This window comes from Wolffia australiana, chromosome 16 (assembly GCF_029677425.1).
Source record: "Wolffia australiana isolate 7733 chromosome 16, ASM2967742v1".
NCBI lineage: Eukaryota > Viridiplantae > Streptophyta > Magnoliopsida > Alismatales > Araceae > Wolffia > Wolffia australiana.
Window position 1 is genome coordinate 2,249,619 of NC_135850.1, and position 14,885 is coordinate 2,264,503.

At 40.9% G+C, this 14,885-nt stretch overlaps 1 protein-coding gene across 2 annotated transcripts; it reads left to right on the top strand.

The window, feature by feature from the left end:
• Positions 1-2,285: 2,285 nt before the first annotated feature.
• On the top strand, positions 2,286-4,799 carry LOC144713666 (uncharacterized). 2 transcript variants are annotated; one of them, XR_013584112.1, is made up of 2 exons: positions 2,286-4,106; positions 4,519-4,799. XR_013584112.1 is itself a non-coding variant. In XM_078588321.1 (1 exon), exon 1 carries the CDS (start codon positions 3,092-3,094, stop codon positions 4,019-4,021), a length of 930 nt encoding a protein of 309 aa, XP_078444447.1. In that variant the 5' UTR covers positions 2,287-3,091; the 3' UTR covers positions 4,022-4,234. The 2 variants fall into 2 exon arrangements, 1 of the variants encoding a protein (XP_078444447.1); XM_078588321.1 differs by lacking the exon at positions 4,519-4,799 and having other exon boundaries at positions 2,287-4,234.
• Positions 4,800-14,885: the final 10,086 nt, after the last annotated feature.

Below are 14,885 nucleotides of genomic sequence, written 5' to 3' on the forward strand. Positions count from 1 at the left end.
AGGGATTTTCTAGGTCTGAGAATGGAGCTGCAAAGGTAGGTCTCTCATGTGTGAGATGTTTACCTAATCCTTGCGCTCCGACGGTAGCTTTAACGCAGTTCTTCCACAGGGGATAGTTGCCTCGATTTAGCTTGATTCCGACTGGAGGAACATGCGTAAGCCTCTCGGGCGATCTCGTACGTCGCCTTTGTCTTTGAACGATTCCTTCGTCGGAGGAACCTTGAGACCCGGACAGAGGATGCTCTGATACCATGTTGAGAAATGTAAGTAGAACGATGAAGAGAATAGAGTAGAGTGAAGATCAATTTAGAATAGAACATAATGCATCAAACTGTCTGATATACACTGCCTTATATAGACACGGATGTTCCTTATCTATATAATATAATTACAGAAATTCAAATGGAGTCCGTCGCTTGTAGTGAAATCATGATGAAACGTCATGGCTCGTCGGGTCCCAATGCTGCTTGGTGACAGGCGGCGCGGTTGTCTGTGTTTGTGGCAGGTATATATGATGACGACGGTATGGTAGAGAAGAAAGAGAAGATAGTACATAGGTAGAGAGGGAGAGGAGAGGTAGAGAGAGTGGAGAGAGAGAGAGAGGAGAGGTAAAGAAGAGAGAGAAGAGAGGTTAAGAGAGTGGAGAGAGTGGAGAGAGAGAGAGGAGAGGTAGAGAAGAGAGGGAAGAGAGGTACAGAGAGTGGAGGGAGAGATAGAGATATCAGAAGTAGAGAGAGTAGAGGGAGAGAGAATAAAGGGAGAGAGAATAGAGGAATAGAGAGAGGAGAGGAATAGAGAGAGGAAACGTAGAGAAAGGGAGAGAGGGAAGAGAGAGAGGAGAGGAATAGAGAGAGGAAAGGTAGAGAGAGGGGAGAGGGAAAGAGAGTAGATGAATAGAGAGAGGGAGAGAGGAAAGGTAGAGATAGTAGATGAATAGAGAGAGGGAGAGAGGAGAGGGAGAGAGAGGAGGGGGAGAGAGTAGAGGAATAGAGAGAGGGAGAGAGAGTAGAGGAATAGAGAGAGGGAGAGAGGAGAGAGAGAGGAGTGGTAGAGAGAGTGGAGGAATAGAGAGATGAGAGGTAGAGAGAGAGGAGTGGTAGAGAGAGGGAGAGAGAAGAGAGAGAGTGGTAGAGAGAGTAGAGGAATAGAGATAGGAGAGGTAGAGAGAGAGGAGTGGTAGAAAGAGTAGAGGAATAGAGAGAGGAGAGGTAGAGAGAGAGGGGAGAGAGGAGAGAGAGGAGAGAGAGGAGAGGTAGAGAGAGTAGAGGGAGAGAGTAGAGGAATAGAGAGAGGGAGAGAGGAGAGAGAGAGAGAGGAGAGGTAGAAAGAGTAGGGGGAGAGAGTAGAGGAATAGAGGAATATAGAGAAGGAGAGAGGAGAGATAGAGAGAGGAGAGGTAGAGAGAGTAGGGGGAGAGAGTAGAGGAATAGAGAGAGGGAGAGAGGAGGGAGAGAGAGGAGAGGTAGACGGGTAGGGGGAGAGAGTAGAGGAATAGAGAGAGAGAAAAGAGAGAGAGAGGAGAGGTAGACAGAGTAGGGGGAGAGAGTAGAGGATAGAGAGAGGAGAGAGGAGAGAGAGAGAGGAGAGGTAGAGAGAGTAGGGGGATAGAGTAGAGGAATAGAGAGAGGGAGAGAGGAGAGAGAGAGAGAGGAGAGGGAGAGAGGGGAGGGGGAGAGAGGAGAGAGAGAGAGAGAGGGAGAGAGGAGAGAGAGAGAGGAGAGGTAGAGAGAGTAGGGGGATAGAGTAGAGGAATAGAGAGAGGGAGAGAGGAGAGAGAGAGGAGAGGGAGACAGAGTAGGGGGAGAGAGTAGAGGGATAGAGAGAGGGAGAGAGGAGAGAGAGAGAGAGGAGAGGTAGAGAGAGTAGGGGGATAGAGTAGAGGAATAGAGAGAGGGAGAGAGGAGAGAGAGAGAGGGGAGGGAGAGAGAGAGGGGGGAGAGGGAGGGGGAAGAGAGAGAGGGAGAGAGGAGAGGGAGAGAGAGGAGAGGTAGAGAGAGTAGGGGGATAGAGTAGAGGAATAGAGAGAGGGAGAGAGGAGAGAGAGAGAGGAGAGGTAGAGAGAGTAGGGGGATAGAGTAGAGGAATAGAGAGAGGGAAAGAGGAGAGGTAGAGAAAGTAGGGGGATAGAGTAGAGGAATAGAGAGAGGGAAAGAGGAGAGGTAGAGAGAGTAGAGGAATAGAGAGAGGGAAAGAGGAGAGGTAGAGGAGTAGAGGAATAGAGATTAGAGAGAGGATAGGTAGAGAGAGGGTGAGAGGGGAGAGAGAGAGAGAGGGAAAGAGAGAGAGAGAGAGAGCGGGAGAGAGGAGGGGAGAGAGAGCGAGAGAGGGAGAGGAGTGAGAGGGGGAGAGGGAGAGTGGGGAGAGAGAGAGAGCGGGAGAGAGGAGAGGGAAGGAAAGACGACTGGTAAACCTTAAGGCCACCATAAAGATAAGGACAAGTGAAGCAAATTCAACCGTACGAGCTCACCAATTCTCAGTTTCAACCACGCATTCCTTCTTAGCTCGTTCGCACGCTCTATTCTTTGAAACAAGTTGCGTACCCATATGCGTGACGACCCGCCACCTATTCCTGTCAACTTCCTTGACGTCTGAACTCATTATTCCTGTGTAACGCTCTACGGACTGGTTCTTCCCTCGCGCACGGAGATTTCACTGCGCTAACGTCCCCGCTGACTTCTTTAAGGAAACAATGAGCGAGGACGACAAATCTATGTTACGTAGAAGTCTCCTCATAGATAAAGATAGAAATCAATCAGAATGAAGCTCGACCAGTTCTCCCATATCACCGGGGGAAGCCTTAATTCGCACGTAAACAATGATGTCGCCGTCAAGAAACATGGAATTAAGGATAACGCCTCTCGCGAATGATGTCAGTTTAGGACCTGTTAGTGGCCGGCGCTTTAGCATTTCGTCGCGATCATTGCGTTAGCAAAGGGAAGATAATATAGAGTCCACGCCACATAAATAATACGAAAATAATCTACGAACTCTCCAGAGCTTTGACATTGAGAAGCTTCGAGCGTCATAAAAGGACAACCCATTTGAAACTTCGATCAGCGAACGACTTCCTCCAAACTCGTCGGCTTCGAGGATGGGCACCCTGGTTGGCCACGTCGCTCCCGGTTTCGCCTTCCTCGCGCTGGGACTATGGCACTTGCTGAACCACATCAAGGTTTATACGCAGAGGCCAGGCTCGTACAAGTCCCGGCCATGGTTTCCAGTAGGCCGGCTCCGCCATCTCGAGCTCTATCTGATTATCGTAGGAAGTTGCATCTCCATAGCCATGGAGCTCTTCATCGGGCCGAAAAAGGGGCAGCCCCTGGACGACGACTGGACCATCCCTTCCGACCACCTTCACAACTTTGAGCACGCCTCCATCTCCTTCACCTTCATCGTCTACGCCGCTCTCGCCGTCGTCCTGGACCGGTTCTCCCCTCGGGCTAAGCTCGAGCTCACCTTCATCCTCGCGGCCGTGGCCTTCTGGCTGCAGCTTTTCACGTTCCATCTCCACTCCACGGACCACATGGGCGTGGAGGGTCAGTACCATCTTCTATTGCAGGCCGTGATCGTCGTCTCGCTGGCTACGGCCCTTCTGGGAGTCGCCTATCCCGCGAGCTTTGTCGTGAGTTTCGTCCGCTCCGCAAGCATCTTCTTCCAGGGGCTCTGGTTCATTATCATGGGCTTTGTGCTGTGGACTCCGGCGTTGGTTTTCAAGGGCTGTTTTATGAACCGCGAGGATGGGCATGTCGTCGTCCGCTGCCACGGCGGGGACGCCCTTCACCGCGCTAAGTCCTTGGTCAATCTTCAGTTCAGCTGGTGCCTCGCCGGGGTGGCCATCTTCTCCGTCATTCTCTATCTCGTCTTCGCCGTAAAACAGAGCGAATTTCCGCAGTACGCCACTGTCGAGACCAAGGAAGAGGATGACGGAGGGGAGGACTTGGAGTCGCAGAAGAATTTGGATGAGAGTCGCAGTTTCTTACGCATCGGCGAGAGCTTCCCGAAGATGGAGTTGGAGAGGTAGAGAGGCTGCACACTCGGGGGCTTATCGGAAATTCGTACAGATTCTCCGTACTCGTCTTCTTATTTGTGTTGTCCACGTCTTTCTCGTAAGTCTCTATCTCCAGTCTTCTAGCATGGCTAACTCCCTTACCGCTATTCACCGGGGGACATTTTCTATTTTAATAATTCACCTGGACTGTATGTAGATTATAATTCATCCATACTTTTGCTGTTATTCGCGCGCAGCTCTCCCTTTCTCAAGCTAGAATTTCCCCGAGAAGAAAATAAACGACGAAGGGCCATTGAGTAGGGTTATTATCTCAATAAACTTGACTGTCTTTTGGTTTTGACGATTCGATATCCTCTTTTTTACTCTCAATCTTTCTATATATACAGTGGTGCAAGTCCATCTTTAATTAATTCGCTACCAGTTGTAGAACCATCTTTCTTAGTAGGAAACCCTTCCTTTCTATCGTGAACTTGCCGTATCTTACGCAATTTCCTATGAACTCATCACAGCAACGTGGGATGCACCATGGAATTATCTGGATCTCCCCTGCGTACTCTAGAAAGTGTGGAAAATTTTGGATGGTTCCTGTCGATTTGCATGTGGCTTTCGGAAATGATTGGCAATTTCTTGCATTTCCTGGATGCATCGCACTAATCTGGTACATTTCTTGTGGCTCCCACAAACCTTCTGGAGTCTTACGGAATTCTCCGGTGCCACTGGGGTGTTTTACCAAGACTTCCTATTGTTTTCTGTCATGTCCCCCCGCATTTCAGTATTTTATTAACGAGTCTTCCTAAATTCCAATAAATGGTGAAACATACGCAAAAGGGCTGTTTATCCTCTAAATAGACCAGCTACCTACCCTATTGACTTGTGTGTCGACATTAAAACACCTCTCCCACAACGGTGAGCATTACGTGAAAGTAGGACATAGGAAGTAATAGCCATATCTAGGCCGGACCAAGTCCCATTCCGTTTTGGTGACTATATCATCGCATAGTCTATTTTTTTAAAGGCCAGCGTGTTTGATAAAATATGGTAAGTTGGTTTCTTGTCGAATATTCAAGCTTCGACACTTTGAAATCGTGAGGGCAACATGTTCAACAATGTAATATGTTCTGATTGCATGAGAAAGTTAATAAATGAACAAATAACTGATGTGTATTTAATTGGAAGGACTTGGTACTTTGTATTTCCAATTTTATCAAAGCCTTTTCATGACCATTAAAACACGGTTCAAAAGTTAAATTTCCGGCCGCAAATTTCTGTGGAGACGACTACTCGTAAGTCCCGTCTGTTTTCAACATATAATAAGGAGACGTGATTTGACCAGTCACATGAAAACCTCAATATTAGTACTTTGGACGAGGTTAAACTAGACCAAATTATTTGAAAGCTTTTAAAGGGAATAACGCGTGACCAATAAAAATTATTTATTGGTTTTACAATGAATAGTATCCAGTTGATTTTAGGAGGTATTTGGTTTGTAATTTTGGGACTTATGTTGAAGGAAAATGTAGGCTGTATCGCAACTTTTTCGGGGTTCAACCTCACTTACATCTGCAATTGTGTTTATCATAATCAAAGCGCAAAAGAAACTTAACATTTGGTATTGGGGGTGCGAAAGGATTATCACAATGGAAAGCTTTATTTTATTTGGATAAAATAAATAAGCAAATCAATATATTCTTCCTAGAGACTTTAAATTCTATTTCAATAAAAAACTTTGACCCAGTTTAGAATAGATGAAGAAAGGCTGGCAGATATATATAACAGACAAATATCTCATTCAGAAATTAATCTTACCATAAGGACATTGCTATTTCTTTTATGATGATGCTAGACAGATAAAACTAAATATCTGGTTGAGTGCTAGTTAGTGGATAAATTAAGTTGCAAGTGCTACAATAAAGTTGAGTTCGCTGGATACTCATTGATTAGACAATATCTTAAATACTATAAATTCTTTGAGTTATTTTATTGAATAATTACTTGTTCACATTGAATCATCGGAACAAAATATTTAGCATTGATCTACGATTTTGTATTCATGTGTTAGGTTTTGGTTGATTTAAAGTTGTTTTGCAAATATGATAATCAAGGAGAATAAATTTTATGACATTGGACAGTAGTCCATATTTTTATAAAATATAATCATATTGCGACGTGGAAACTTGTTTTCAAAAAATTTAGGCATCGCTTAGATGGAAAGGGTCGCTCAAGGAGTAAGAGCATAAATGTGCTTGAGTTATGAAAACCCTGGCGTCAAGGATAAAATTTTTATCTTTGGTTGGTGGTATTTTCCACATTTTATGTGCTACAACTCAATTTTCATGCGTAAATAATACCTGTGATAGTGAAAGGCAAAGATGTGAGAAAAACATTATTCTAAAAAATGTATTACATTAGTGTTTAATCTTCCGTAATGACCTGACCTTGCACTCCTTATCTCCTATTTATATGCTCAAATAGGGTGGGAATTATTAAGTGAATATATACTCAAAATATATGTACTCCACCCTTTAGGGCTTTCTTTAAGTATTCCAGGCAAATGAAAGAATAAATGAGATTTATAATTTATATGCTCTTTGCGATAAATCATTTGCATATTTCAAACATTGTATCAAAATTTATCATGATAATTATAAATAGTACATATTTCTTGCTAATTTTATAAATTTGTTGATTACTTATGTTAATATTGATATTTTGATTAAGTAATGTATACAAAATAAGCAACTAAAGACAATTGAGGATACATAATTTATGAAAATTAGTAAGGTAGTATATATCTGTATTGATGTGAATTTAAACTTCATATATCAGGCACCCAGATTAAAGGTATATATAAAATGGGACTGTTTTATTTGTTTTAAAATTTTTAAATAATTCAGTTCATGGATTAAAAATAAATTATTTTATTTCCTTGTATATTTTGATAGTTTCATAGACTAAGTTGTTTATTTGACTTTGATGGCAGTTTGAAGCTAGTTTGAGGGTGTCACGGATTTGAGATGGAATAGAACCCTTAAAAATTCCTTGGAAAATCCCTATTAATGATCTTCAACAGAATGATGACTATCTCTCAATGAAGAACTATATTCTATATTACTTATTGTTTTAAAATTATAATGTAAAAATACCCTTGTATTGATCCTTAAGATTTTGACCCCTCATATAGAACAATCATTTGAATCCAGAGTGTCAATTTTATGTTCTCTTGGCTCTACAAGAAAAATAAGTAACTTTTACAATAATACTTTTGTTCCTACTGGATTCCTCGTGCCACACATATCAGAGGGTATCCCTAAAGGCAAATGATAAATATCTTTGCTCAACTTAGAAGTGCAATAGGAGTTAAAAAAATTTTCTAGCACATCTGAACAGACTATTTATCACCCCAGCAGTTTCTATTTTGTTCCCAACCTCAAATCCTTAAAGTCAAGTAAAGATAAATGTATTTTCTTAACATTCTGTCAACCTTTAAAAATGATCTTATCAACGCTTTCCTGTTTTTTATATATTTGTGAATTTACAAAAATCCTTTTTTATTAGTTTTTGCTCTAATAACTTCACAAGTCATCAATGAAGGTAGTTTTAGTACAGCCATTACTGAAGTTAACTTACGGACCTCAATGAAAAAAATTGAGACATGTTTTAAGCTCATTCTATTATAATATTTTGTAAGAAGAAGATTTAGATTATAATATTCTATGCCCTGGAAGCCACATTTACGTTCCATGGCTTTTCCAAGTTCATGAGTAAAAACTAATTTGTTATGAATGATGCCTAATATTTTTCATGGTAATATCTAATTATTATTAACTGGTGCAAATTGGAGAAAATGGAGAATGCAAGCAAGAACCTTTAATAGAATATAAAGCTCACTATCTACGGAGGATGATAAAAGGCTTAGCAAAATCGCCTAGGGACCATGTCAAATGATATGTGATTTGTGGAACTAACTGTGTAATTCAATTTTGAAAGCTGATTTTACATAGGGGTGTAGGTGAAATATTTGTCAGGGATAGTCTTCAAGAAATATCATCTACTCCTTTTTATAGTTTAGATCAAAAGGCCAAGAACATTAGTTTTTTCCTATTAAACCACTCTTCCACCTCTTTCCATGGCTAATTGGGAGATAATTTTTTGTTATCCCTTCTTGTTTTTCAAGAGTCTGGTGTATATTTTTCACGACTTCTTACCAGTGAATTGAAGAAGAATCACCCAGTCAGGCCTAATAGTAAGTGACGATGAGGTTGATGTATATCTCATTAATTAATAAATGATTGGTTTTTTCCAGTTTTAAGTCTTCGAATAGCCAAGAGCCATAGATTTCCAATAAAAAAACCATGAAAAAATCCTCTCATCTGCAGCCGTATTGAAATCTAGTGTGTAACTAATCATAGATTGAGATATTGAATTATTTGACATGTTGTATTCTCTCACATAATCAAAAAAATGGTAACTATTTTGGCCAATTTGCTAATGTAGGACCACTTCAAGCTCTGCTTCAACCATACCCACCACTTTTTCCACTCACGTCGGGGGGTGTTTGCCGCGCTACACCACCAACCATCCTTGGGAAGCACCAAAAAATGCATAATTGAGTAGATTTCTTTATTTTTGATTGAAAAAGTAAAATCACGTCTGGCATTATCCAGAAAAAAGATTTTAAATGTCCAAAGTATTGAAATTATTTTAAAAATATAATAAAAAGTTTCCAAATGTTTTTTATTCAATCAATTAATTTCATTTCAATAGTTTGATCTGTAAATCTTAAAAATAAAATAAAAACTAAAGCATATTTACACATTTGAAAGGTGTAAAAAATATATATTCACAATATATCCCATAGTTCAACACATGCTTGATGGGGTAATGAAGTTATTCTGAATATTGTGTGCTAGCTAACTAAGCCTAAAATTTTGGCTATTGAAGCCTTAAAATTTGTGTACCAAATAATTAAATCTACAATCAATGATGAGTTAATTACAATGATATTGTACTATGGTGAATTCTCATAAAGAGAAAAGTGGACTTGATATTTGGTTGGAGGACTTCCAAATATATGTCAATAATCATACGATGATGATGAGTCATCAAATAAGCATTTTTCTCGAGACACTAAAGAGAGACTATGGGTAATATGTAGGTGATAACTTGCAAATTAACATGATTAATTGATGAATTTTACATTATATTTATGCGTTTTCATGACCATATTTGCATGTTATCATATAAAAATGTAGATAAATCATTTACACTTTGATTTTTGTATTATTTCAAATTTTTATTATATTTTACATGGTATTTAACAGCATTTCATTGAAGAAATATTTTTTACAGGGCTTTAAATACTTGGCTAAAGGTTGGTAAGGGATTTCCTAATGTTTCTGGAATTTTCCATTTTTTATATAATTTTCCGACCAATATCTAGTTAAGAAATGATTTTTTAATATTTAAATAACACATATTCTATTTTTTGGCATTTTATAATATATCTATATAATTATCAAGGGGCATCCACGTCATTCGCCCAAAATTCGGCCAATAAGTGGATAAACATTATTACGATCATTAAGAGAGAGAGAGATTGAGCATTATTGGCTCATTATGGCATCACAAATCGCGATGCCATAACGAGCCAATCATTAGTTCGAGAACCTATTCGACGTGGCGCCGCCAAAGGACAAAAGATACATTTTTTTATGCATTTATTATTACCTCTTCGTCGTAAGCGCGTACATTTAATGTACGCGCTTCCATTAACATGCAGCGTCGATTCGCCACATGCATTTAATGCACGCGGCAACCAACACATGTAAGTTAAAAAATCAATAATTGCGGCGTGCTTTTAATTATGAAGCCGCAATCAGTTAGCCATGTGCATTTAATGTACGTGGAAACCGACACAAGTGGTTGAAATAATGAAATATTGCGGCTTATTTTGTCCTTTTCTGCTTTTTTTCAGAAAAAAATAAGAGAAGGGCGACGTGGCATCATCCTGGCCATTTAAAAACAACAAATATTCTCCAATGATTGCGTGCGACAGACGCGGACAAATACGTGTTAGAACGCGATCTGAGAAGGGGAAAATGAGGAAAATTTCAGCAACCAATCAGAAAGCGCCATTTCCAAGCTTCTTGGAGGAGAGATAAATTAATCCAACGGTGGAGATAAAGCACCAGTAAAATGACGATATTTAAAGATCTAGATGTCCGATTGGGCTGAAATTCTGAGGGTAGGTTCTTCTTTTCTCCCTCTGGAATCCAGATGGTTGGATCTTTAAATAGAGGTCTGGAAAAGGGCAAAATTCACTTTTTGAAGCTCTCTCGAAGGATTTGGCTAGGAAGGACACAAGAGTTTCTTTGGAAGTCGAGAGTTCTTGATTCTGCACTCAAATTTGGTAGTTTATGATTTTTATTTCAATCTTCTTCTTGAACGATTCTAAAACGCCAAGGCATGGGCAAAATGTACATGTCCTAGAAGTTGTTTTGAATGAAATTAGCACTGCATTTTGATTCTGATTCAAGATCTGGTTTTTAATCTTCAATTCTACATCAATTTTAAACATTTTTGCAATATTATATTTTTAACTTAGGGTCGGATTTCATCATTTCCCCAAATTCTTCACTTTCTCTCTCTAGATTAATTTGTCTAGTTTCTCTCTCTAGATTTCGATTTTTATTTTTTGGAAATTTAATTAAATATGTAAAAATCTAAAAATAAAATTTGATTAAAAAATTCATCCATCTTGAAGTCCAATTAAAAAATCCCTTTCTAGATTATTTAATTCCCAATTTTAATTCATAAAAATTGTCTTAAAATTTTATAATAATTGAGAAACTAATAATTCGAATTAATGTGATCTTATAATTGAAATAGTTCTATCTTGCATTTTTGGATCGAAATAGTGAAAATCAAAATTAAGTGTTTTTACTTAATTATTAAGTATAATTAAGATTTATTAATTGCAAAATTAATTCATATTTGAATTAATTTATTAAAATTGGATAAAAATTCTTACTTGCTGCCTCCCTGTGGTTTGACCCCTTGCTTGCTCTATATTCTATATTTAGTGATTAAAGGTATTTATAAATTTTATTGTAAAAGTCTAAACATCAAATCAACGACATGTTTACACGCATTTTTAGGCTTATTGGTAGGTTAGGAATTTCGGTGAATTAGTTCATATAAATCTCAATAAGATTGAGTACAAAACTTTAAACAAGGTTGATTCCTTTTACAGTTTGGTAAGTGCTCTGTATACCATCGACACCAATGACACCTTTTAAACTGGCTGTTGTGTTTTGAATATGACCTACAATCATAAGTTTCAAAATATTCTAAAATCAGACGCATCAACAAGTTCATGAAGGTGGTAATGTGACCAATATGTGGTTTTTTTTCAATTACACAGCATATATAGTCACAAATAGTAATGCAATATTTTGTTTTATAAAACAGCAGAAAATGGAAGATAGAGGTTTTCAATGATTTAACAATGCGTTAGTAACTAACTACAATCAAGGATCAGGGTATGGCACTTGAAGATGGCCAGAGTAATTCTTCGAGTGTTGCACATATGAGGGGTTAACTATATACATAAATAATTAATTATTTATGTTACATGGAACAAATGATAATTTGTTTCAATATGTGAATACACGATTTAATTTAGCACTTCACATACATTCTTAACTTGTTCATTGGATTGCAAAGTTTAATAATTTATAAATCCCAATTCTGTATATAATTAATTCATAAGGTTACATGATAATTAAAATTTGGGATAGTAGGGTGATTGAGAAGAATGATACTTGTACTAAGAAGGACACACACATAGAGCTTGAAGAAAAAAAAAGCTCATTAAAGTTGAAGATAATGCAAAGCCTTTTGTGACTAGCACCCATATGATTTTCTTTCGATATCCATTTCATCTACATTTCCATGAGCAATTACCCCTTTCATAATGACTTGAATGATGAGAAGATGCTCTCAAATCCTTGGTGGTCCAGATAAAAACAAAAACAAGGGGATCTGATTTTTTTCTGATCCTTTGTTTAAAATTGTGATGGAATTTAAGTTACATTCAAACCTGCGCAGTTCATGTAGGAAACAGTGGCGATAGTGCCACGTTTGGTCATTCCATATCCTATAAAGAGACTTTCATCCCATCCGCTCCCTTTCGACGGCACATCCGACACTAGCAGCAGTACGTGCTTCGATCCCGCTGCCATCGCTAGATCAAACCAGACCAAATTGAACAATCAATCAAACAATCGATCACGGATCAAAGAACAAACACCGATCCAACCCTCACAACGAAGCCGGTACCAACTTCTTCTTCTTCTTCTCGGGCAGAGCTTCTCTCTCCTCTAAAAATGGTGATTCGCTCATAACTTCTTCGTTTGATCTTATAACAAGCTGAAATTGGTCTCATTGAATTCAGAAGGTCAAAATCTATTGCAACTTTAACTTTATGTCTCAAACCCCATTCAAAGCCACGTCAGATCTGACGGCCAGGATCGAATCCAGTCTCTAGATGGATCTATTTCTGGCCGTCGGATCAGATCGTTCCATCCACGTGGATAGAGATCTTAATACTCTTTCCAACGCATTCAATGCGCCGGCGGTAGGCTCACCCCTTATGGCGCCTACCATATTTGACCATTCCACGGCTTCCGTGCCATTATATCTCCTTTTGGTACACCCGATGGAGGGTTACGATCGAGCCACGTCACCTCTCCATCAATCGATAAATACTTCTGTGACATGGCCACCTGTAAATGCATTCCCAGTGACACGCGTAGCCAAAACGGGAAGACTGGATTGGTCCACATCAACGTTGAATGCCCGCCCTGTTAGCAATCCGCCATGTCGGCAGTGACTAGGCGGGCTGCGGCAGATGTGTTCGACCGCGTTGACTCGGCAGACCATGGCCGAGTCGACAGGGTCGAATTAGACGCTCTAGCCCAAATCGACCAGGTCGACTCAGCCTTGCTAGACTGATTCGACCCGGTCGATAACGACCGAATCAACTTGGTCGAATCCGGCCGAGTCGAACCGATCGAATCGATCAAACATGACCGAATCGAACCGGTCCACTTGGTCAACCAGGACTGAGTTGAGCCACTTGACCTGGTCAAATCTGACCGAGTCAAACTGGCTGACTCGGTCAACAACGATGGAGTCAAACTGGTCCTCTCGGTCAAACTTGACCGATGCAAACCTGTTGACTCAGTCAACGGCAACAAAGTCCAACCAGTCGACTTGATTTGGTCAACGCAGTCAACTCGATCAACTCGGTTGACGTTAGTGGAGTCATACATGTCATCTCAAACACCTTTGACCAACACGAAACGATTGACCCGATGACCGATGGCGGAATCCAACCCGTCGACTTGGTATACCCTATACCAGTCGTATCAAACTACTCGGTCATCGCCGACCGAGTCGAGCCAGCCAACTTGGGAGACCACCATCGACGACCTGGGCGTTGAAAGTGGCAGGGACTACGCACACGGCTACCACCCAACCCCTCCCCAAGGTCACACTTCCCCCACTTTACGATGACACAAACCCAAAGCGGGATTACATTGATTCGGAGGGGGTGAGAGTTGTCTCCTCCTCTAAGGAGGAGGTCTTGCGAATGGCTGCACCATTTGTCTACACCATGATAAGGCGATTTGCGACGAAGCACCCCCTCATTGACAATATCATGAGGATATATGTAGCGATTGGGAACTTCGTCGGTTCGGTGGTTATTGGAGCACGTAACCATTGTAGTGTCTTCATCTGCTTCCAACAGGAAGCGGACTTTAGGAAAGCTTGGAGTCATTCCACGTGGACAATTAGTGGTTCCACAATGCACACCTATTGATGGATAGCCGAGCAGACTATCACCTCACGGGAGCATTGCCCCCACTCTATACTAGTATGGATCGGTTTCCTAGGGCTCAGGCCGCATCTCTTCACGCCCACTACTCTAGAGTCCCTAGCTAGTGCTGTTGGCACATTTATACGTCTGGACAAAGATGTACACCTATTCAACCGCCCCGGATACGCAAGGGTATGTGTGGAGATAGACCTGTTAGAGCTCATTCACCGCATGATCCTCATCCGCAATGGGGATGAGCTGATTTGACAGACTATAATGTACAAGAACCTTCAGCAGTTCTGTACGCATTGTATCCTCCTAGGACACACATTTCATATGTGTCGCCAAAGGGTGTCGCATACTTCCTTGATCTCCTCAGAAGAGTATCTCCCACCTTTGCCTTATAACGAATACATCATAGACGCAAAGTCTACATCTCAAGGGCGTCGTCCCATTCAGAGACCGACTCAAATTACACGCCTTGCCCCCGCACCACTAGGTGTGCCTACCCCTACCCCTCTCCCACCTAGGGATTCTATGCCGCCCAAGCCTGTCTCAGCCAAGCCCAGAGCTTTAGGGTCCTAATGGGTGAAGAAAGGGGCTGACAAGTGCCAACATATTCACACAATCAACATTCGGCCAGGCAAGGGTAAGGAGGTACAAACACCTACTAGTACCTCCAATACCTTTGCCCTCTTGGATCTCGAGAGCCTTGAGGGAGATTGCGTGGAGGTTGGGCAGAGTTGCATGAGTATTCCTAGCACTTCCGGCCATACACCCACCAGTCTCCCATTCCTCATCGTCCCCCCGTCTCACAACCTCTCACCTCTCACCAGTCCACCGGCCTCCACCTCCATCATCCCCACCACCATTCTCCCCTCCATCTTCTCCACTTCGTTCCCCTACACCTCGCTCCCTTCCACCTCGCTCATCTTCCCCTCCTTCCCTTGTGCCACCCACCCCTCGCTCACCACCCATCCCCATCCCTAGCCT